General features: G+C 39.1%; 4 protein-coding genes and 1 long non-coding RNA gene across 6 annotated transcripts; 1 reads left to right on the forward strand and 4 right to left on the reverse strand.

Moving 5' to 3' along the window:
- Positions 1–506: 506 nt before the first annotated feature.
- Positions 507–18,629, reverse strand: LOC122659378 (COX assembly mitochondrial protein 2 homolog). 2 transcript variants are annotated; one of them, XM_043854495.1, is made up of 4 exons: positions 18,516–18,629; positions 1,313–1,386; positions 954–1,058; positions 507–687 (listed from the first exon to the last, which is right to left on the reverse strand). In XM_043854495.1, exons 2-4 carry the CDS (start codon positions 1,355–1,357, stop codon positions 589–591), a joined length of 249 nt encoding a protein of 82 aa, XP_043710430.1. In that variant the 5' UTR covers positions 1,358–1,386; positions 18,516–18,629; the 3' UTR covers positions 507–588. The 2 variants fall into 2 exon arrangements, with proteins under 2 accessions (XP_043710430.1, XP_043710427.1); XM_043854492.1 differs by lacking the exon at positions 18,516–18,629 and adding an exon at positions 4,396–4,513.
- Positions 6,275–6,950, reverse strand: LOC122645399 (E3 ubiquitin-protein ligase RING1-like). The gene is made up of 2 exons (XM_043838709.1): positions 6,792–6,950; positions 6,275–6,634 (listed from the first exon to the last, which is right to left on the reverse strand). Exons 1-2 carry the CDS (start codon positions 6,948–6,950, stop codon positions 6,275–6,277), a joined length of 519 nt encoding a protein of 172 aa, XP_043694644.1.
- Positions 9,351–10,603, reverse strand: LOC122645456 (DEAD-box ATP-dependent RNA helicase 32-like). The gene is made up of 3 exons (XM_043838765.1): positions 10,561–10,603; positions 10,145–10,475; positions 9,351–9,488 (listed from the first exon to the last, which is right to left on the reverse strand). The coding sequence occupies exons 1-3, from the start codon at positions 10,572–10,574 to the stop codon at positions 9,351–9,353; spliced, it is 483 nt and encodes a 160-aa protein (XP_043694700.1). The 5' UTR covers positions 10,575–10,603.
- On the reverse strand, positions 11,143–12,204 carry LOC122659370 (pheromone-processing carboxypeptidase KEX1-like). The gene is made up of 2 exons (XM_043854485.1): positions 11,957–12,204; positions 11,143–11,835 (listed from the first exon to the last, which is right to left on the reverse strand). The coding sequence occupies exons 1-2, from the start codon at positions 12,199–12,201 to the stop codon at positions 11,532–11,534; spliced, it is 549 nt and encodes a 182-aa protein (XP_043710420.1). The 5' UTR covers positions 12,202–12,204; the 3' UTR covers positions 11,143–11,531.
- On the forward strand, positions 11,833–12,085 carry LOC122659413. The gene is made up of 2 exons (XR_006332518.1): positions 11,833–11,869; positions 11,911–12,085. It is a non-coding gene; the product is annotated as an uncharacterized LOC122659413 (long non-coding RNA).
- Positions 18,630–22,878: the final 4,249 nt, after the last annotated feature.

The following is a 22,878-nucleotide window of genomic DNA, read 5'->3' on the forward strand; positions in this document are numbered from 1 at the left end:
AAATAGTATCATATATGGGAGGGCAGAGAGGTCATTCATATGAGGAGGAGAGCCATAGACACAGAAATGCTAGTGTATCCTCTAGCGGTCTAGAGAACCTATTCCTTTTAAATAATATCAAAATAAAATCTTAAGAAAAAGTAGTTAATATGCTGTCAAAATAAGTTTGAAAATAGTTCAAGAATAGACTAGATTGATAATTCATGCTCTTTGCCAAGTCCTTGGTCACTCTACAAAAGACGACTGTGATCAACAAACAATAAATGAGAATTTCAGGAGCATGTCTAGAAACTTTATTGCTTATGAACATTTTGAGATATCTAGAGAGAGAGAGGTCATGAATTTGTAAGTTTGCCACTTGCTTATCAAAAATTGTCTTCGTATTTTATAATATCAAAATAGAGACAGCAGGAGATGGGCAAAACTTAAAACTAGGAACTTATTTAGGTATCTTTCCCTGTTCTCCTTAATTGATTTCCTTCAACCTTATTAATAAATGTAACTTGTGATGTTTGAATACTTGTACAAAAAATAGTATTCACAGTTTTGACCTAAGCCTCTTATTATCACTTTGCACAAATGTAGTACTTAGTCTTGGCTTTTCTCAGCAGTTTCCATCCTGTGTGCTTGTAGCCTCTCCTTCAGCTTCTTACTCTGCTCAAAGTTCTCCTTTCGCTTCAAGGCTTTCTGTGAAAGAAATGAACATTTAACCTTTAAACCCTAAGAACGATCTATAAGAAGCAGCAGCTAAACAAATACTCCCTCTGTTCTGCAGTCAGTCTTCCTTTCCATTTTGGGCTCATTTCAAATGAACAGTGAAGGGGAAAAATGGAAAGGAAGACTTTTTAATGCAATAACTGTTCTCCCCTTAAAACTTTGTGCTTTTCGAAGGCGATGGGACAGAGGGAGCAAGACCCTATATGAAAGACTCGCATATTAACAATAGGACTCACTTCTTCCCTGAAACAGCGGTCGAGCTTAATTTTCAGGTCTGTACACTCTCCAAAGAATTTTGCAACAGGATGGTCAACATGACACTTTTGGAACTGTTCGATAATCTACAAAAAGGAAACACAAAGAAACGACCAGATGGTAAAAGAATCCTTATCTAATTATACGCCTTCAATCAATTTGATTTGTGACAACAGTGTCTCAACAGTCGGATCCTTCTGATTTTAGAAATATAAGAAAAATCCTTCAAAAGTTCTGAATCCCGAGTTGCAGGAAAGTCAATAGTAAATACAAGCATGTTGTAAAACATCAAAATGAACACAGTCTAATGTCATGAGAGAAACCAACAAGCTAAACTTACTTCAGCACACATTGGGTGCCTGTGTAATGTCAAAGGAGGATGCATTTTCGGGGAGAAACAGGGACCTTAGTACACTGCAAGACCAAAATAAGCAGCCAAGTTTAACCATTTGCATTTAAACTCAAGTATTCAAGCATGTTAATTAACACAAAAAAAGGAGGGGGGGGGGGGAGGTTAAAAGGTGATTATCAGTTAAATAATGAACTGAAATAGGCAACCATTGGGGTGGGATTGCATAGAGGAAGCCAGGATTTGAGCATTTAGTTTCAATTTCTACACCATTCAAGGATACCTCTTGACACTGAGAAACCATCGCATGAGTACATAATGTAACAGTCTATTGCTGTCACTCAATGCCTAGTGAGTAGTGACTAAACCTACTTGAGTCCACATAAGGGAGCAAAAATTTGAGCCCTAAATCCTAACAGAATACCCAATACCAACTGAACCTGAATATACATAGATATTCAAGAGCTGGAAAGGTTGCTCCATTGCAACCTAGTGATCGAGGGTTCGAGTTGGGAAACATCCTCTCCGTGAAGTGAGGGTAAGGCTGTGTACATATGACCCTCCCTAGACCCCGCAGTGGCGGGAGCTTCTTGCACTGGGTACCCCCTTTTTTATTCAAGAGCTGGAGTCGTAATTAAATAATCCTCAAAGTAAAGTCTTGCCAGAATTCAGAATGAAGGTAGGGGTTGGTGCAGAAATTGATATTAAAAATGAGTTGTCAGGAAACCCAACCAATAATTCAGATAATCACACATGGGTATGCCTCTAAGAGTAAGCTGTATTAAATTTATAAGTTGTGCAATTTTGATGGTGATCACATCTGTTAGGGAGGAAGCAGAACATTCTCAAGTTCACATAGGATCCTAAGACTCAAACATTGACAAAACTCCATCTTCCTCAAAGAGGTAAGATTCTATTGGTTCAGAAGGTTGACAAAAGAGAATTCATCTGACATTTTTTCAAACTGAATGGCCTCTAACCCTAAATCTTAAGGTTATTTGATCCAAGAACTGTCAACAAGAAAACCAAACCAACTGACAAGCGACAGCAAGATGGCGTAGGCCATGGACCTTGGCATTTTGTTACACGCATAAATTTGGAGTTGAGGTGTGTCCTGTTAATCATTAAATAGACAACCCTGTGGTTTGTGATTGGATAGTCAATGTGTCTCAGATTTCAGAAGTCATTTTAATTAGCTCCATTTATTTCTATTACCGAATCATTCACTCAGCAGATAAAAAATAAATGAATTATAGGAACCCTCTATAAAAGTATAAGACGTCATTAAGTGTTAATTCTTGACCTGTTATGCCAACCAACCTCACCTTTCCAGGTTTAGGTTAGCATATTACCATTTCATAATTAGACCTTGTTCAGGAGACTCTGAGACAAAGCTGAAGAATGATAAGGCCAATCTGCTGGTTTTTCCTAGGTTCAGACTTGCACAACTCAAGGAGACTAAACATAGTACCTGCATTTGGGTTAAAGATTTTGCTAATTGAGTTGGGAGCCCAGTTGCCCAACCATGTATACTTAAACGTGAGGAAGCATCTATTTGACAAACTGTAAGCATAAGAAGTCCCAAGCTAACATTAAAACAGAGTATAATAAAATAATCTCCAGAACTGATTTCTTGTACTAAATATGTAGTAAAAACAATGCTTGGTTTGAAGAAATACACAAAGACCAACTTCAGAGAGCTAGAAGTAATAGCAAACCAGATTAGCAAGCACAGGAAAGATCTAATCTGAGATTACAGATAAAACAACTGAGAGCCTGAGACCATTAAATTGTTAACCATAAACAACTATGGTTGCTTTCAACCATACAAAAGAAACCTTTCTCTAATAACAGAAACCATACACCATTGCATTAACTGATGAATCTGATTACAATATACATTTATGGACTTGAATTAGAGAAAACTGCTCTAAATCTGTCTCTTAAATATATTTTAGACTCAATTAGGAAACTAAAACGAGATCCAGCCAACTACCGAACATCCTACCTGTAAAGGCAAGACCCAAAAACCCATATCTCACCCTTTGGCCAGGCCCATCAACACCCCCCCCACCCAAAAAAAAAAAAAAAAAAAGCAACCCAAAGAGAAAGAAGCCCATGACCCATTAACTAAGAGACCATTGGACTGGCTGCATTGCTATCATATGGCTCTTTCTTTGCTTCTGCAATTGCTATTTGAATTTATCCATTGTCATCTATATCCACATCTGCTAAGATTTGTACTAGACTGCCTTGATATAATTCAGGGGTACTTTGATATAGTTCTTTAGACAAGGGCTTTCAAGTATATGAACAAACCTATACTCTATAACTGCACGAAGGACCAGAACAAACCGATGTGGGACTAACTCTATAACTCCCAACATCTCAACATAAAGGATCTTCTTTTTTCTTTGTTGGTTGGGGGGGGGGGGGGGTTGATTAGTTAATCCATCAGTCTTTAAATACACCAATATCCTAAGAACTATGTAGAGTTAAATGTTAGATTTAAAAAGGAAGGGGAAAAAGAACCTGTTATCAGATTTGCATGCTCCAGGTAACAAGTGCCAAAGTTCAATCAAATGAGCCCTAACTCAGTAGGAACAAATGCTGAAATCTATAAACTTGCGTCTGTCTCATCCAATTCAGTGTCCAACTAAATATAGCAAAGCTTTCAATTGGTGACTGTTCAACCCAAAAAAAAAAAAAGAAAAGGCAACTCAACCATGTTCACCCCATTCAGAAATTTCTAAACTAACCCTTCAAGAGAGAAAGCAATCCAATCTGCGTCGGCTTCCGCACTTCACACGAGTAAATAGATTTTACTAACGGAACAAGTTCTCAAAACTCAAAAAACCCACTGAAACATTTTGTTGAACACTTTGTAAGCAATACACAAACAAATCAGTTCTCCTACTCCTAAGTCCTATATTTTAAGATTGCGGCAGGCAGAACATAAGACAGTGAAATCTATCTCGCTCTGTTTCATTTCCCAAGCATAGTCTGCTTCTAATTAAACAAAACTTCAAATAAAGATACGTTCCTTCCCAAAGAAAGCTCGTAAGAAGGCTTACCTGAGAAGGAAACTTGAAACCTGGTTGAAGATTTAAGAGCTCAACTATGGTAGTCTATCAACTGAACCACACTCGCTCGTCCTGTGCCTGGAACCAATAGACGGGTAATCGTTAAATCAGAGAAACGAAGGAAACTTAGGAAAGAGACAGAAGCAGCTACAAAACAGCAAAAATGCTGAAGCATGGGCCCAAAAGGAGGAAAGGGTTCTTCGTACTCTCTAAACGTAAGAGACGTGGCAAGTTTAGCCCAAAGCTTACAACAAAATTCTGGCCTTCTAGAACAAGACCGTTCTTGTTTCCACCATCAATTTTGACTTTTGATGTCGGGTGTGTCGCCTTCTCCGTTCTCTCCTTATACGTTTTAGGAGGTGTTTGGTTAGCATGATTTGAAAAAAGAGGGGAGAGAATTTGAAGCGTTATTATAATATTATCCTCTTCAATTCCCTACAGGTTGGCAGTGCAACAGTGTTGGTGTGGATATGGACAGGTGGTAGATTGGACATCCAACAATCTGAGCTCAACATAGTCAATAAATCCAAACCGATGGATGAACGTTTGAATCGCCATGTTTCAGATATTCTCCAAAATAAACAGATTCAGATTCAACCAGGACTAATTATGATTCAAATCCACCGAATTTTTGAAACAGTGGTGAAAACAACTCGAGCACAAAACCACTTTCATTTCATTGTCAAACTAAAACATTATCCAAAATTTTTATGATGAAGATTTTTATTCAGGAACCACGAGAAAAACAGAAAAAGCTAATGGGGTTTGATATATATCAAATCATACCAGAGGATGATTTGATGGACTGAGCGGAGAGAAGGCAGCATTGGCTAAGCCCACAGAGTCCCTCATTGGCAGATATATCATATCGCATACAAATGTTACCTTAAACAATTTGTTTTGTACTATGACACCTAATGTACAACTTGTACAACTAACCTGAGAAAGTTCTCTGTTCGGGAGTATGACAAACTACTTTTCTTCAGTAAATTATGGGAGAATGTTCTCTATGCCAAAGCGTAGGTTACGCCTAGGCATATGGGCAGCCTGTGACTTTGTGAGGGGGGGGGGCAGGGTGGTTATTGCGCCCACCACAATGTGCCTGAGCGCAGCCTACACTACGGCACAGAGAACAGCGTCCCCTAAATTATATTGTTTTTTCTTTTTTTACCCCCCAAAAAAAACCTTTAAACAATTGTTGATGCAATTGGTGACATGTTCTACCTAGGGGTGAAAGAGGGCCGAGTTTTTTAAAACCCTAACCCAACCCTGAGTCCTCGTAGCTCAACCCAAGCCCAACCCGGCCCTAGGTTGGGCTGAGATATCTTAGCCCAGGCCCAACTTTGTTAGGCTCAGTCCAGCCCAACCCAGCCCTAATTGACCCTGATTGGCCAATCTCATATGATTGGGTATTGGTTTGTTTCTTACTCAATTGACTATTAGACTTTTCTTTGGGTTAAAAAATTTTTTCCAATCTTAAAATTGTAAATACCTTTTTGTTCAATAGATAATTAATCCTTTATTTTTTTTGGGGGGGGGGTAGAGAGGGGATAAACCAATAGATAATTTGATACTAAACAAAATTATAAAATATAATTAATACTGATTAGGTACTGGATGGGATTGGAACGATCAATACCAAGCAATTCGATCATCGTGGTTATATATTCTAAGTTGCTCTCAAAAGTAAGAAATGCGGTCGGTCTAAAGTCGGATACCCCTCCTATCTCCAAAAAAAAAAAAGTAAGAAATGCACGTCTTAATTAGATCTCATATTAATAGTGATAAGATCCAAGACATTACTAATTCAAATTAAAAGTAATCTTAATTTTGGATTATTGCCATAATCAAATACAACTCCTAATTAAATTTAATTAGGTTCCTCCGTAGGCATTTCATGGCGACACAAGGGACACAAATTCTTGTGTTCCAACCAGTTGATGATACATTGAGTATGGAAAGAATGTGAGCCAGGCAAAGGGGTGATATCGACTCCATTCTTGAATTTATCCAAGCAAATCATACAAGTCTCTATAGAAGAAGAAGATGACGGAGCAGTATCATCAAATTTCTTAATCTCCAAAGCCTCAATCGAAGCTCGTGAAACAGGAACCAACGTAAAACCATCACCTTCGGCTTCGGTAACTCTTCGATATTCGCCGACGACCGGAACATCAAGATCTATAAAAATGTCCAATGATGGGTTGTTGTGACAAGCTGCTGCTTGTCTCTATGAAACACAAGGCCACTTGAGAAGCATAATTGGATATTGCTCGTTTCATATTCTCAATAGAGGGTGAAGAGATTTGTAGCTGTCTAAGCATTTCACCAATGTAGTAGTCACAGTATTGAGGAATAAGAAGGAAACCCAACTCAATTTCGAATACTTTTTCTGGTAACAGAGACGTTCTCTGCCCAACAACAATGATTTCAGAACCATCATTCGTGGTTACCACTAAAACATGCCGAGCTTCAACTATGAAATGGATTAATGCTTTGGGTTTTGATGATGATGATGATGATGATGAGTTATTAATGGTTGCCATTTAAACGTGCCGAGCTTTCTCTTTTTCTCTTGATGAAGAAAGAAGAGTAAACAAAGAAGAAGAAGAGTGTCGGGTCCTTTTTATAGACATATGGGGGTAATTAAGGGTATTTCAAATTAGTCCTACTTCTACTTGAACTTGAGAATTTAATTACATTCTCAAGTTCAAGTAGAAGTAGAAGTAGTAGTTTTGAGTTAACGATGGACGGAGGAAACATCTTGAGTCAAAGATGTGTATTAACTAACGACTTCCGGAACTGTCGAATTAATGTCCCCCAACGAGGTTAGAATTGGGTTCCAAAAATCGAAAATTATTAATTGAGAAGGGTAAAAAGGTCATAGTGAAACAATTCATTTCACTCTTTTATAGCGCTACTTAAGATTATCCTTTTTTTATATCAAAAAATGATTTGAGTTTTTTCAAAAAATCAAGGGGTGATGTGTAATTTACCCTTAATTTTTTTATTGAAATGGAAATTTGAATGAATTCTTACATTTTTTTTATATAATTGTTTATCTGTACCATTAAATATTTACTAATTATTTATTGTTACCATTAATTGTCATTAAATATTATTAATAATTATTTCAGTTTAAACAGTTCTCTAAATGGTTTATTATCGGTTTAAACGGTTGGTTCGATTTAAACCATTTAATTAAACGATCTCAATTTTAAAACAAAAATTGAACAAGTTATTAAATGGTTTCACGGTTTTGGTACCCGGTTCAGTTTCGGTTTCATTTTGACACCCCTATGTGTAAAGTGTAATTTCAAGTACATTTTTTGAGTATACATATGAAAGGACACTATTACCCTCATTGGGAAAAATTATGTATCAAACTAAAGGGTAAAAAAGTAAGACTCACAATTTATTATTAATTTGCTTAAAGAGGAAATCTGCATTAAGACCATTACAAGTTCTTGATTTCTAAAGGAAATGATAATGGAAAAGCCACAGGTAGAGAGCCTAATGATTGATTTTAGCACACCCACATTCCATCAGATGAAGAGGGCAGACCTTCACGCAACAGTAAGGTGCCTCCATTGTGACATAGTAATCATTGTAAAGCGGAGACTGTATACATTATGACCCACCCTAGACCCGTAGTGGCGGAAGCCTTGTACAATGGGTATGCCCTTTTCTATATTTCATCAGATGAGGCACACTGTTAGAGGCTTCGGCTTTAGGTATTCCACCGGGTGAGTACAAAGGGTTGGAGCTTAGTTTCATTGAATTCAAGATGGACTTCAAATTTTACTTGTGCTCTTTGAGTTTGTTGCTAGAGAATACCTTTGGGAGGCTCATAGTATATCCTCTTAGTCATTAGGTAAATGGAATAATTATCACCTCCAATTCGCAGGCACCTCCAATTCCTCTAATAGAGGGGAGTGGACCCCACCTTGGGCAGTGTTTTTGGGCAGGGGGTAGGGTGATCATTTCCACCCTCATGTGAGGAATTGGAGGGGGCAGCGAATTGGAGGGGATAACAATTCAGGTAAATGCCTCTTTCTAGGTTTTGAAAGATTGTTGTCCTGTCTGAATCATCAGTTCTTGTTCCTCATTAGTCTCATTTGAGAAGTGATGAGATGTAAATCTTCGTATATGTCCAGTGTAAAAGCAAATTTCCAAGTAGGATGAAAACAAACGAATTTCCAACATTTCCATGTTGAAGAGGTGGACCTTCTTCCTCAAGTAATTTTTTCCCCTTGATTTTCTGATTCAAGAAACGGACTTTGAGGCGTCATGGGAAGCCCCAATGATGCAGAGATATCTTCCAGTGGCAGTTTCATCACATCAAAGACTTCTTTATCCTGCTGCTTATATATAGATCTCAAATATATGGTAAAAGCCCTTTGAGCTAGATATTGCATATCTGGATACTTAACAACTCTGCAAATGCTTTAGAAACAGACAATAGTCTTTTCGAGTTGGCAAAAATGAGCAAGTAATGGATTGCAAAATATAGTATAGATACAAAACTAAAACACACTTAGGAACCACCTAGTGGCGTAAGCTGCTCCTAAACTAATTAAGATCAATGATTGATAAAGGTCAAAGAAATAATAAAATTTACCTTTAAGACCTTAATCGGTATTTTTGCCTCTTGCAATTTTTTCTGCATTTCTGTTTCTGAAAACAACAAAAATAAAACTGACTTCCCCCCCCCCCCAACCACACCCGAAGGATAACAAACAGTTCGACCAACTCTATGAATGTAAGATGCAACATTGTCCGGACAGTCCACCTAGATAAATATATTTTAATTCTCTAAGATTTGACTGGCTAGATATAACAATTGAAAAGGTGGGTCCAGGATTTGGCGTTCGAATGACAAATCAATACCAACCTGGACAACCCAGTCAACTGCATCATTGAAATTAAGTCCTCTTGATCCAACATCAGTTGCAAAGAGAACTGATCGTGTCGCAGAACTGAGAACATATTCCCATTGTTCTTTCCTGCTTCATCCGTCCGTGCAGACACTTCAAAGGGATTCCTGGTCGCAACTTCTTGAATGCATCAAAGACAAATTTCACCTGTTCGATAGAGTGATTCGTTATCTAAAACAATATCTAGTGAAACACAAATGGTTATAGAGATGTAGATGCAGGGATAGACCAGGGGCATTTTCACAATCCACAACCTGCAGTAAGTCCAATAAATTGTCTAAATAGGATCTATCTATACAGCGGTAGGCTGTGGTAATGCTTTCACAATATGAAACAAAAGTTTTCAAGGTATTGCCTAGATGCCACCTTGGCATGAAGTCACCTGTCAGAGGCCAATGCATAAGATCTTTTCCAAGTTCTGTTCAATATGGAGTTTACCTAGGTTACCGAGGCTTCTCCGTACGTGTAACCATGCTTGATGTGTTCAGTTTTGGGCTGGGTGAGCACCATGGTGAACGCGTTGAATAATGGAATCTGTCCTGCATCCTAGTTATGAAGGCACCAGGCCATCACCTGGCCCCAAGATTTAACTATGTACGAAAACATCTTCGGGAAATTTTTCAGAAACTTAATTTGACTAATTTTGAGGATAGTTAATATTTAATATTTCTATTATACGCCTCTGGAGTTGCATAAGCTTTTCAAGTAGTCATGAGTAAATAGTTCCATAAGTGTCTTTACTATTTCTTTGCAAACAAATGCATAAAAGAAAGTGAAAATAAAGAAAAAGAGGCATGGATTACCTGCTTGCATCTTGAAAGAAACACAAGGATCTTAGAATTAAGATGTGTCTTTATGAAACTCCACAGCATGTTTATCTTCTGATCAAGAGGAACAATCATTGCAGTCTGCTGCAAACGACTAGGAGTAGCAGTTACAGACTCCTCGTGCACACTGATATACTCTGGATCCTTCAAACTTAACCTTGCTAGATCCTGAACAGACTTTCTTTGAGTTGCTGAAAACAGTAAGGTTTGCCGCCGTTTTGGGAGCTGTGAAAGAATTGAATTTAATGTCTTTTTAAATCCTGAATCTTGAATCCAGTCCGCCTCATCAAGCACCAACACCTGTTTGCTGGCTAGGAAAACATACCCAACTCAGCAGCTGAATAAAATAATGCTGAGAGAGAGAGAGGAAGAATAAGAAGCAGCTAACCTACCTGAGTACTTGCATCTATCATATATTTGACACATCCCAACTAATGATGTAGAGGAATTTGTTGCTATCACTGCCCTCTCAGAGAAAAGCGGTCATCAGAGATTTCACCTGATGGGAGATTGAGGAGGGCAGACCAAAGGCTCCCAACCAATAGATACGTACAGGGGCTGCTAACAGAGCAGACAAACTCAACCCTCCCTGCATTAGATAAAACTTAGCTTTCCAGAGGTCATTAAGCATGGGGGCGCAATGGTGGACCCTCAACCTTGATGCAATGAAGGGGAGATCCAAATACTTAATGGGGAGATGCCCCAAGGAAATCCCTCCGGAAAGAAAAACTCATGTCAAGAATAAAATTCAACGTCAATAATCTAAAATTGAATCTACGATCTAATCACAATAATGCTTTTTGCTAAACAAACAAACACAGCCTTAGTGAAAACTTAGTGAAAATATAATTTCACAACGGACAGTTGCATCTGTAGGTATTAAACTACTCAAAAACAAAACATGGAACACCTTGAGCAGCTTTTAACCCCCCCCCTCCAAAAAAAACACCTTAACCAGCATGGTTGAGCATCCCTGTACAATATATAGTTAGTTGATTGTTCATTAACTCAAGTCTCCATGGCAAGATTCAAAGTTCATAACAAGCGGAATTCCATGACCTGCAACTTTCCCCTGCGAATGATGAACTCAAACTTGCATGTATCTCCTTCTTTCAATCCATTCCCAGCTGAGATCTCAGCCCATTTACCATATAAGTAGACAGCTCCTTTGCTTTTGCTCTGTTTCAAACGCACCCTCCATTTCCTTCCCTTTCCATCTCTCAGAATCGTTGTGAAGCTTTTCCCCAATAAACCATTCCCTCTCGCGAATTTCCTAGGAATATTCTGCAAAGGTAAATCAATTAAACCCACAACCTCCACTTCTCATACTTTACAAAAGGGGAAAAAAATTTCCCCTTCATAATCACAAATTGAATGCTCTTACCAAACGAGACTCCTTAAAGTTAAATCGCCTGAGTGAGATCACAAAGAATGGATGGTGTGGTTTAATCCTAATCCGGTCATTGTTCTTCCAATTCACAGAAGTCCATCCCTCATCATTATCAACATCATCAACATCATCATCATCATCATCATCATCATCATCATCATCTTCATCATCATCATCATCATCATCATCACCATCGTCGTCGTCGTCGTCAGAGGAGGAGGAGGAAAAGGTTGATGCAGTAACATCAAGCACAATCGCATTTTCAACTCCTCTGCATTTAAAGAAAATAATCAGATATATGTTTGTATTAAGTTCCCACAGAAAAGTTTGGGTGGGTTTCCTCAAAATTAAGAAGAAAGAAAACGAATTGAGGGATGATTCCACATATAATTACAGACATCTTTTCAAAGTTAACGAGCTTGAAAACACACAAGTCTTCTTCCTTCAAGCGATTTCCAGATAAGAACTCAAGCCAACCATTTCCCAAGCGCACCCGGCCACTATCCTGGATCAGTTTCACGGACCATGAAATCCCCTTTTCATCTCTAAAGATAGCTAGGAAGACTTTTCCGATCAAACCGTTAGCTGCCGCAAAATACTTGGGAATACCCTGCAACATACAACAATACTTTGTATCAATCATATCAAAGTCGCATTTCAGAACAATCAAACGATTACAGCTAAACTCACTCACCGCACGAGACTTCCTGAATTTACTTTTTGTTATTAAAATCTCAAAAGAATTATGGGCTGCCTTTGGTCCATTGAAGGGAGTCGTGAATCGCCCATTTCGAGGATTTGTAACTGCTAAGCCACACCAACACAATCGATCAAAAACTGAGTACAGATCATGAACAATGCCAAGACAGAGCCACTGTAACACAAACTTACTCTTATCATCTAGTGGATGGTGGTATTCTTTTTCACAGCAATTTCGATTGAAGATCTTAACATCAAAGACCATAGCACCTTTATATGCGAATACCACAAAATCCCCGAAGCCAAGATCATTATCACGAACAAAATCGTCCCAGCCCTTTGTGAAACAGAACCCTTTCACCTTCACACGCCAGGATTTCCGGGCACATCGATGGTTCATCAATGTGGCTTCTCCTTCTCCCTCACATATTTCATCAACCAGGTGCTTCAGAAAAGCTCTAGGTATGGACTAGATCAAACAACTCAGATTAGCAATGTACCAGATATTACCATACCAAGAGAGAGAGAGAGAGAGAGAGAGAGAGACTTACAAGTTGTTTAAATGGAGGGAGGATGGGTTTGAAGAATTGAGGTTCCGTCCACTGTCTCATACTTCTTCTCCTTTGGGCCTCAAGAGTTTCCAACCTAGTACACTGCAAGGCCAAAATAAGTAGTCAAGTTCAACCATTTGCTTTTAAACTCAACAATCATTCAAGCATGTTAATTAACAAATAGGGGGTGAGTGGGAAGAGGTTAAAAGATGATTATCAATTAAATAATGAGCTGAAATAGGCAACCATTGGGGTGAGATTGAATAGAGGAAGCCAGGATTTGAGCCTTTAGTTTGAATTTCTACAGCATCCAAGGATACATCTTGACCCTAAGAAACCATCGCATGAGTACAGAATGTAACAGTCAATTGCTGTCACTCAATGCCTCGTGACTAAACCTACTTGTGTCCACATAAGGGAGCCATAGTTTGAGCCCTAAATACTAAGAATACCCTATACCAAATGAATATACATAGATATTCAAGGGCTTGATTCAGAGGGCAGACCTCGGCACAATGGTAAGGTTGCTCCATTGCAACCTAGTGGTCGAGGGTTTGAGTTGGGAAACAACCTCTGTGTGAAGTGGAGGTAACGCTGCGTACATATGACCCCCCTCCCAGATAATTCAAATAATCACATGGGTATGCCTCTAAGAGTAAGCTGTATTAAATTTATAAGTTGTGCAATTTTGATGGTGATCACATCTGCTTTGGAGGAACCATAACATTCTCGAGTTCACATGGGATCCTACGACCTAAACATGGTTGCTTTCAAAACATTCTCAAGTTCACATGGGATCCTACGACCCAAACATGGTTGGTTTGAAGAAATACACAAAGAACAATTTCAGAGACTTAGAAGTAGTAGCAAACCAGATTAGCAAGCACAGGAAAGATCTGACCTGAGATTAGAGATAAAGCAACTGAGACCATTAAAATTTTCACCATAAACAACTATGGTTGCTTTCAACCACACAAAAGAAACCATACACCATTCCATTAACTGATAAATCTGATTACAAGATACATTTATGGACTTGAATTAGAGAAAACTACTCTAAATTTGTTTCTTAAATATATTTAAGACTCAATTATGAAACTAAAACGAGATCCAGCCTACTACTGCACTTACTAGCTGAAAATCCTACCTATAAAGGCAAGACCCAAAAACCCATATCTCACCCTTTAGCCAGGTTAGAGAGAGGAAAAAAAACCCTATTTCTCCCTACTTCTTCCCCATCGATCTCTCCCTTCTCCTTTTCCTCGGCTTCTCTTTCTCTGGTTTTCTTCTTCTTCTCCTTGTAAGGGGGCAGCACTAATGAGGTAAAATCCCTGACCAATGATTTAGTTGCTGCCCTCCTCTATTCTATCTACTTTTTTATAGTAAAATACTGCTAGAATCATCTTTGTGATTTGGGGTTTTCCAGAATTTTTTGGAGATCGACTTCCTATTATTATTGAAGGCTGACCTTCCACCATTGGAGCTCCCTATGCACCATTCTCCAGCCCCTTTCTACCCTATTCCATTATCCTCATTCCCTATTTCCTTTTTCTCCAAGCTTTAATTAATTCCAGCCACCACACCCTAATCGATCTCAACTTGTCAGGGTTTTTCAAAACCCTGACTCAAATCAATTTTGGTGTTTCTTTTTCAGATGCAACTGATCTTTTGGGGGTGATTCCCTATTACTACAAGCCCTACTCGACCTAAGTTTGGACCCTTTCTAATGGCTGGATTTGTTTCTACAGCAAAAATTCCTTAACCTGCTAATTTGGTTACTTACCAAAAACTCTGACTTTCAGGTTTCAGTTTTTGCTAATTTTTGGAGGGCTAATTCCTCCCACTTCAAGAACCAATCGACCTCAATGTTGCCCCTATCCAAGTTTTTTTAAGACCCCTACCCCAATTGATCTCTTCTTTCCAGGGTTTTCCAAAACCCTGATAAAAATCGATTTAGGCTAGGGATGTTTGCTGTTGTTCGAGTGCTTTGGAGGTGGTTCTAACATTAAAAGAGAACTCTCCTTCATCAGTTCAAGGCTTGAAGAAGGTCCTTTATGCTGGTGTAGTGCGGTAATGCTACCCTGCTCTACTTTTGCAATTTTTTGGAGTCTCTCCCCTTTGAAGATCAGGTCTCACTCTTACTAGAGATTGATTGTTCACATTGGAGGTTCCATTCTAGCAGCCTTGGACAACATCTTTTACATGTCTACATCATCAATTACAACCCCCTTTCCCTAAATCGATCTCAATTTCGGGGTTTTCTAAAACCCTAACAACAATCGATTTTAGGGTTAGGGTTTTCCTATCAAGCTCATATTTTGAGGAGAGTCTTATACATATCAGAGGAGTATTCAAACCATATTTCAGCATCATTCATCAATAATTTTTGGAAAAAATTCAAGTTCATTCTTATGGCTCGATTTTTCCAATTATTAACCGATTTTCCTTGTTCTTATGTGGCTAGCTGCTTCAACTACCTATTGGATTTACTGAGTGATTATCTTATATGTGCTAGTTCTATTGAGCTTTACTACCTACCTTGCTAGTTCTATTGATTTGCTTCTGTAAGCATGACTAGTTAACATGTTACTGCTGCCTTTATGTGGTATCCTGCTGCCCTATTATTGTGACTGAGTTTCCTACTATTGGAGATCGAATTTCTTTCATTCTTGAAGACTCGAATCTGCTATCCTGGAGATCAGTTTATTTGGGACTACAACAGTGTGTTCCACAGTTCTTGGTTGCAACTACAAACCTATTCAGTTATGTGAAGCTTTTCTGGTTCATATTTGGCTCACCTTGGAGCTTGAATCCTAGCATTGTTACTAATTCAGATCTGATCCAATTTTTGTTGAAGCTTCTACAATCCATTGCTATCCAGATATCTTCGTTTGTTCTTTTAAGCATGTGGGAGTTTATACATTGGGGTTTTTGCACTCTTGTTCCTCCTTGTTTGAAGATTGATCAAGCCTTGAAGAATGGAGCCTTTCCTTACTTCAAATCAGATTTGTATATTTGTCAAATTTGAATATTGGAGTTAGGAGTTTCCATCAAAAGTGTTTGTTTGATTGTTTGAAGATGGTTGGAGATTTATATGTTGCATTACTTACTCCGTACTTCATTATCCCATTGCTCTTTTCTTCACCACCTCCCAAACCATACCTTTGGCATAACCCATAACCACCTTGGAAGTTAATGGTATTCTCTTCATTGCCATTTCTTCTTTTTCCATTACCCTTGGCAGCTCTTGGAAAATTCTGGAATATTATGTTTTGCCCTATATCTTGCATCATCCCTGTTATGTCCATGTGTATTACACGTGAGGGGGGGATTATATACAGTATACCTGCAGCCATTGCAGAAAGCAGAACTTGCAGGAACACTTCGTGCAAAACATAGAAGGTCAGAGGTTTCACCATTGCCAATGGGTATCTACTTTGTTATTAGGTTGAGTTTGCCACAAGGAGGAGGTTGGTCTTAAAATTTTGAAGATGTTTGGTTATTGCCTGCCTATATGAGGTTCTATAGTTGGGTTGTTTTTTTCCGCTGCTTGCTCTTTACTGCTGCCTGATACATCTGCTCGCTACCCTAGTCACTTATCTTTCAAGATTATCAATCCGAGATTCATCACTGGACAGCTGCTAAAGATTGGTGAAAGTTTACTGATCAAGTCTGCCCAAGTTTTGAAGATCTAATTTTACAAGTTCTTAAAGGTTTATTTGGGAGCTGCGTTCATCTTGAAGCTGGATTCTGCTACAACTTATCTTTTCCCATTTTATTCAAGTTGGGCATTAGTACCTCGTATGCGCCAACTTGAGGGGTAGTGTTAGCATTGTTATGGAGTTCTTTTTTCCTTTAGTCCAGCTGGATCTTCTTTCTTTAATATTAGTATAATCCAGCTTGAGGGGGAGTGTTAGAATATATGTACTCCAGAATACCGTGGGGGTATTCTGGTCCTTTTGGGGTATTTTTATGTTATTAAGTGCAGTTAGCTTATGTCAGCTATGTGGGTTTTAATCCCACATTGCCTAGCTTAGACTATTTGTAACTTCCCCTCTATTATAAATAGAGGGGCCTTTCCATCAATACAACAAGCCATTCCATTATTTTATTCCCTCTCGCTGACCAACGGTTCAACCAACAAAAAGATAAAATAAAACCCAAAGAGAAAGAAGCCCATGACCCAATTAACTACGAGACCATTGGGCTGGCTGCATTGCTATCATATGGCTCTTTCTTTGCTTCTGCAATTGCTATTTGAATTTATCCATTGTCATCTATATCCACATCTGCTAAGATTAGTACTAGACTGCCTTGATATAATGCAGGGATACTTTGATCAAATTTTGAATTGATTTTATGTGAATAATATAGTTCTTTAGTCATGGACTTTTAAGATTTATTGAATTGTCGTGGTCCATAGCCATATAGAGTCCACTACCTACAGGAACTGTAAGGTTTATAAACCTGTCTTGCATGTTGAATTACGGTGCCATCAACCTGCTAATAATATAAAGTAGGGGACAACAAGAATCACATATTCCTTAAGAACATGGGCATGCTATGCAAAGATAGATTTAAAGTGAGTGCCTAGCGTAATGGAATCCTTAGCATGTTTATGGAGTCTGATGACACATCCAGCAAGTGTTTTGAGAAGATTATTCTATCCTTCTTAGTTTCACTTGTTCTAGCATGGCAAACGGTCATGACATTAATGCATTACATTTCCAATTCATATTTCTTGCAACTCTGTTTTTCTTTTCTTTTCTTTTCTTTTTTTTTTTTGGGGGGGGGGGGGAGGGGGCGTAAGTTCCCTGTAACTATTTTTCCTATCCGGTTATTATGTTTAAGTAATGCTAGCAACCTTCAAAATAAATAATACAGTTTCTGCTCCATATTTTGACTAAAAAATCATTCACTAATCCTAAAGTGTTGGAGGATCCAACGCAAAACCTTAAGGCATTAGGTAGAGAGAGCTCCTCAAGTATATGAAAGCACCAAGGACCAGAACAAACCGATGTGGGACTACAACTCCCAACATCTCAACATAAAGGATCTTTTTTTTTTTTCTTTGTTGGTGGTGGGGGGGGGGGGGAGTTAATTAGTTAATCCATCTGTCTTTAAATACACCAATACGCGATGCATGGAAGGATTGGGGTGGCGGATCAGGAACCGGCTGATCAATCCCAAACTGCCGTAACACTCTCTCACCCAGGTACCAGTCGACGTGGTCCAGGTATATCAGCTCCACTCGGGCAAGGAAGTACAGATCAGATATAGCTCTACAGCTGGCCTAGCAGCATAAGGCCTATCTCCAAAGGGCCTCCAGGTGATCTACATCCACATAGCATCAATCGGTAGTATTGAAAGCTGGTCGCCTTTTGAGGGACGAACGCCGCCGCCCTCCTTCCTTCAATCACAAACCAATTTCTTAATCACCGGGCGGAGCGCACCTTTGGTACTTCAGTAGGGCTGATAGTGACTTCAACTTACTTATAGGGGGGGTAGGGCGACGAAAGGCTACTTCAATGACGGAAACAGCCGGAAACTCGAGAGGGTTGCCTATGTAGAGTTAAATGTTAGATTTAAAAAGGAAGGGGAAAAAAGAACCTGTTATCAGATTTGCATGTTCCAGGTAACGAGTGCCAACGTTCAATCAAATGGGCCCTAACTCAATAGGAACAAATGCTGAAACCTATAAACTTGCGTCTGTCTCATCCAATTCAGTGTCCAACTAAATATCGCAAAGCTTTCGATTGGTGACTATTGAACACCAAAAAAATTAAAAAAGGGCAACTCAACCATGTTCAACCCCATTCAGAAATTTCTAAACCAACCCTTCAACAGAGAAAGCAATCCAAACAGTGTCGACTTCCTCACTTCACATTTAAAGTTCTAAAAACTCAAAAAATCCACTTAAACATTTTGTTGAACACTTTGTAAGCAATACGCAAACAGATCAATTCTCCTACTCCCAAGTCCTAAAATTGCGGCAAGCAGAACATAAGGCAGTGAAATCTATCTCACTCTGTTTCACTACCCAAGCATAACCTGCTTCTAATTAAACAAAGCTTCAAATAAAGATACCTTCCTTCCAAAAGAAAGCTCGTAAGAGGGCTTACCTGAGATTTAACAGCTCACTATGGTAGTCTATCAACTGAACCACACTCGCTCGTCCTGTGCCTGGAACCAGTAGATGGGTAATCGTTGAGAAATGAAGGAAAGGGACAGAACCAGCTGCAAAACAACCAAAGGCAGGACCTATGGGGCCCAAAAGGAGGAAGGGGTTCGTAGGGATAGAGTTTTGAGCACCATCAATAAATACGGGAGTAAATGGTAACATTCACTCTCGGGTTGGTGTAGAAAGTAGGAACCATGCTACCAGCAGCGATCTCTCATGTTTGATTAGAGATTGGTTGGCAGCAAACACGAATTAGTTGATGAAGTTGCAGAGGAAAGTGAGAGTGCTCTTGCGCTGCGCTCCGGCAAGAGGCAAAGAGGAGAGGTTCCCGCGTGAAAGAGCCAAAGAGAAGAGGAGAGGGGAAATCCTGGGAAATTAGGCTTGATTTTCGGATTTTCAAACCTAGCCGTCGGATTCGCCCATGAAACGTGTCGACCTATCAGGGGTACACTGGGGCCATAAAAATCCACTTTTCTCCAACAAATGGAATCTCGTCGAAGTAACTTTTTTATGGGACCCAAAAAAGAATGTCTCGTCGATGTCACTTGTGGACTCCACCCTTCCGATTAGACTCGACTCTCGAGAGGAATAGAGATCTGAGTTCTGACCACCATCAATAAATACGGGATCCAGATCCTCTACGGCGCTGCCCGTAGGGGCCTGAGCCATACGCATAAAGACCCGCCTTAGCTCTGCTCAAATGTCTTGCCCGCCGGGTAAGGAGGTCATTGCATGCATGGCCTAGTCTATGCCGTACAGATCGTTACAAACAACTGTACCGTAGATGATCTGAATTGATAAATACGAGAGTAAATGGTGGATTGATGTAGGAACCACGTTACCAGCAGCGATCTCAATTTTATGTTTTTTTATTGGGAAAATGAACGCCACTTGATCGTTTGGTGTGGCGTGTACTTGCACTTGGGCACAATTGAATGCAAAATGATCAACACACCCCTGACTTCCCATGGGGTGAAGCGATCATTTTGCGTCCGATAGTTTTTTACGCAAGTACACGCTACAACACTCGATCGAGTGGTGTTCTTTCTCTTTTTTTTTTTTTTTTTTTTTTTTTTCGTAAAAAGATTTTCAACCTCTAGAGTAGAATACACTAATACACTACACTTTTGTCACAGTCTCTCTCTAACTCGCATCAAATGACCTTATTATCATCTATTATATGTTATTGTTTTGTTGCATCTCATTGATGGGTTCCTGCATGATTCGTAATCTCGGATCGGATTGGTCGATTTTGGTCGAATATGTCTGGTATCGACTGAGACTGATTCGATCCACCTATATGGACAAGGGTAAAAAGGTAAAAAAAAATTGATATCAATACCAAGATTACGAACCATGCTCTCTTGTGTTGCTTGCTCAAGTAACCTTTGTTTTTTTTTTTTTATGAGAATACATTCTTTGTTCAGGAGTATGGCCTTTGTGGCTTTGTAGTAGCATGAGAGCTAGTGGGAATGCATGTAGAAACATCAACATGTAAAGAATTTCCATCTTTTATGAGAGTAAGGCGGACATTTCACCCCATCCTGTATTCGGATATAGGAACCACATGCCAGGACAATGTCCTTTTTAGGTTTTAAAGGGGAAAAGGAATGCAATCTGGCTCTTGCGATTAGACATTGAAGGGTGCAAAAGTAGGTCTTTAATCCGTCGCTGTACTCATCATGCGGTGCTGCAGGTGTCATGTGTGTATAGTGGGCCCCACATGACACCTGCAGCGCCACACGATAAGTACAATAGCACTGCAGTTACAGCAGTGGATAAAAATCCCTTGCCACCCTACCTACCCCAGTACCCCCTGAAAAGTATCACCCTACTACATGACCAAAGTTTCCTACTTTTATTTTTAACGTCTTTTTAGTTCTCATAGAAAATACAATTTTCACTTCTCCCACCGGAACCACCAAGTCCCGCAACACCTCAACATCTTCATTTCCTTCTTCGCATTGAAGATGACGTAGCTATTCGGTTTCTTGGATTGGATAGGAAACATGACCAATTTGTCTTTTTTCTCAATTTATCAAATAATGGCTTCCACCCATCAATTCTTGAAGAATTCAAAAAAGCTTACCCTATTCTTTCATCATCATATGTTGTAATATCTGAAATTCTATTCTAGAGTTTGTGAAAGTGATGGGAGGGATGGGTGAACCTCTCCTGAACGAACAGGACCGTTCAGTCCCCTTATATAGGATGCAAAATGATGATTTAACCTTTCTCGGGCAATATGTTCGGACAGGGGGTTAGATTGTCATTTGATGCCCCCATGTGAGGGGATAGGACGATCCTTTTCGGGTAGCGAACAGAATACGATAACAATTCGGGTGAGAGTGGGGGAGATACAAAGGGCAAGGTAGGGGGTGATGGGTAAAATTATCTCCTCTAATTGTCTGTTCGATCTATTTGCTCAAGTCTCTCCAATTAAGAGGGGGTGAATCCCACCTGAATAATGTTCAGGTAAAAAGTAGAATAGTCATTTTTGCCCCTTACGAGAGGAATTACACGAAACGAATAGACAAAGAATAGTAGAGAAATAAAGATCGAGATGATGGTGGAGCAACGGTGGACTGTTCACTGTTGGAAGGAGAATCCATGAGGAGAGGGGAGGGTATTAGGGGTAATTTGGATTTTTCAAATAGCAGGGATAATTTAGGGTTTATAGAACAGAATTGTAAAAGGAAGAGACACACTCTCATGGAACCCAAACAAAACTAAGTACTATCTTCCTGAGAAATTTAAGGCCCACAGTAAAAAACACTCAAGGAGTACACATGGTCCTCCATCTATTACGATATTGTAAGTTGTAACAATGTCCCTCTCTTTCCCTTATTCTCTCTCCTCTCCACCCCCACCACCTAAGAATTAGCTATTGATGAGGGATATCTCTTTCATCAATGTAATTGTCTCATACTTCGATCCTCTTCTTCCAGGGAGGTTCTCTCCAAGAATTCTCCAAGAATTTTTTTTTTATAGGTAATATCAATTTTATTGTAAAGAAAGGAAAAAGACATCAACAGACAGAGAAAGGAAACCCTAATAAAAGCACCTCATGGACATACCCCATAAAGATACCCCACAAAGACACTAATAAAGGGCTCCTAGATCCCAAGAAGAAGATAGGTCCACCAACTAGAAAAAGCTAAACCCTATACTCCACAGGGCACAGAATACCGAAGACATCAAGCATATGTCACTTTCTAAGTATAGTTCGTATTTTAGTATTTTCTCATATTTTTCCCCTATGAAAGTTTATGCAAACTACAGGGGCTTCATTTTGTTTTGATTAGTTATTTAAAATACTAGCATTAAGGCGAGAACTCAACATGTGAAAGATGTTTCATCCAACGGTACAAGCTCAATTGATCCAGGTTTTTTTTTTTTTTTTTTTTTTGTTTCCAGAAAAAGTTTGGACTCATAGAAAAATAAAACTGTTTTCCGTTTCGATTTTGGTAATTAAAAAGGTTCCCTTATATAGACTTTCTAACGTTACTCTACATTAAATATCTTTCTCACGAGATTAAAATCCTCTGCAATTCCGTCATCTTGTGGTGCCTTACAGTTTGGGTCTGAGAGCTCGACACGTGGAAGATGCTTTATCCAACAGTGGGAGCTCGATTGACCCATTTTTTTTTTTCTTTCTTCTCGAGCTCGGCACTGTTGGTTGTCACATCTTTCACATGTCAAGCTCTCAAGCTCGAACTGCAAGATTAAGGCACTGCAGAGGATATTTTTTCTTCCAGAAAATTGCTGGTTTTGACCCATAGAAAAATAAAACTGTTTTCCGTTTCAGGTTTTAGTAATTAAAAAGGTTTCCTTATACCAACTTTCTAGCGTTACTCTACATTAAATATCTCTCTCAAAGGATTAAAAT

The sequence above is a fragment of the Telopea speciosissima genome, chromosome 1 (assembly GCF_018873765.1).
Source record: "Telopea speciosissima isolate NSW1024214 ecotype Mountain lineage chromosome 1, Tspe_v1, whole genome shotgun sequence".
NCBI classification, from domain to species: Eukaryota; Viridiplantae; Streptophyta; class Magnoliopsida; order Proteales; family Proteaceae; genus Telopea; species Telopea speciosissima.

Bases quoted from the DNA above. Each gene is read 5' to 3' on its own strand.
- LOC122659370 (XM_043854485.1), bottom strand. From the start codon at position 12,201: ATGATTGATACAAAGTATTGTTGTATGTTGCAGGGTATTCCCAAGTAT. The intron at 11,836-11,956 runs GTCTGTAATTAT...TATTTTCTTTAA, and splicing joins CTCGTTAACTTTGAAAAGAT to ATGCAGAGGAGTTGAAAATG.
- LOC122659378 (XM_043854495.1), bottom strand. From the start codon at position 1,357: ATGCATCCTCCTTTGACATTACACAGGCACCCAATGTGTGCTGAA. The intron at 1,059-1,312 runs GTAAGTTTAGCT...TCCTTTTTGTAG, and splicing joins GGCACCCAATGTGTGCTGAA to ATTATCGAACAGTTCCAAAA. The intron at 688-953 runs GTGAGTCCTATT...TTTCTTTCACAG, and splicing joins ACCGCTGTTTCAGGGAAGAA to AAAGCCTTGAAGCGAAAGGA.
- LOC122645399 (XM_043838709.1), bottom strand. From the start codon at position 6,950: ATGGCAACCATTAATAACTCATCATCATCATCATCATCATCAAAACCC. The intron at 6,635-6,791 runs GTATTCGAAATT...TGTGTTTCATAG, and splicing joins CGTCTCTGTTACCAGAAAAA to AGACAAGCAGCAGCTTGTCA.
- LOC122645456 (XM_043838765.1), bottom strand. The intron at 9,489-10,144 runs GTAATCCATGCC...TCTATCGAACAG, and splicing joins TTCTTTCAAGATGCAAGCAG to GTGAAATTTGTCTTTGATGC.